The sequence below is a fragment of the Penaeus monodon genome, chromosome 20, assembly GCF_015228065.2.
Source record: "Penaeus monodon isolate SGIC_2016 chromosome 20, NSTDA_Pmon_1, whole genome shotgun sequence".
In the NCBI taxonomy this organism is placed as follows: domain Eukaryota; kingdom Metazoa; phylum Arthropoda; class Malacostraca; order Decapoda; family Penaeidae; genus Penaeus; species Penaeus monodon.
This window is the reverse complement of record NC_051405.1, coordinates 35906077-35906338: the sequence shown is the minus strand read 5'-3', so window position 1 is coordinate 35906338 and position 262 is coordinate 35906077. Positions and strand designations below refer to the sequence as shown.

The following is a 262-nucleotide window of genomic DNA, read 5'->3' as shown; positions in this document are numbered from 1 at the left end:
CCAGCCAGCAGGTTCTCGTCACTCCGCCATCGCGACAACACGCAGGACCTTCTCGTCTCTCCCTCTCCTCAATTAAAACTAGGCTCTAAGTCCTCCATTCGCTCTCCACTCTCGTAAAACCATGTCTGAAAAGAGAGGTAAGTTTCGGCCTTTTGTTACGGGTTAGGATTGATAAACTAGTTGGTGTGTTTGTGTGTGTTTTTTAATGTGTATGTATTGAAGGGAGAGAACGGAAGGGCAGGAGAGCAAGGTGTGGCGAGGG

General features: G+C 48.9%; 1 protein-coding gene across 1 annotated transcript in view; it reads left to right on the top strand.

Annotated features, from left to right (window-relative positions):
- Positions 1–262, top strand: part of LOC119585783 (glutenin, low molecular weight subunit-like) — a gene marked incomplete in the record, with an annotated part of 14550 nt that continues 14288 nt past the window's right edge. Inside the window, 1 exon segment of the mRNA XM_037934498.1 lies at positions 1–137. Within this exon segment, the coding sequence (XP_037790426.1) occupies positions 122–137 (16 nt within the window).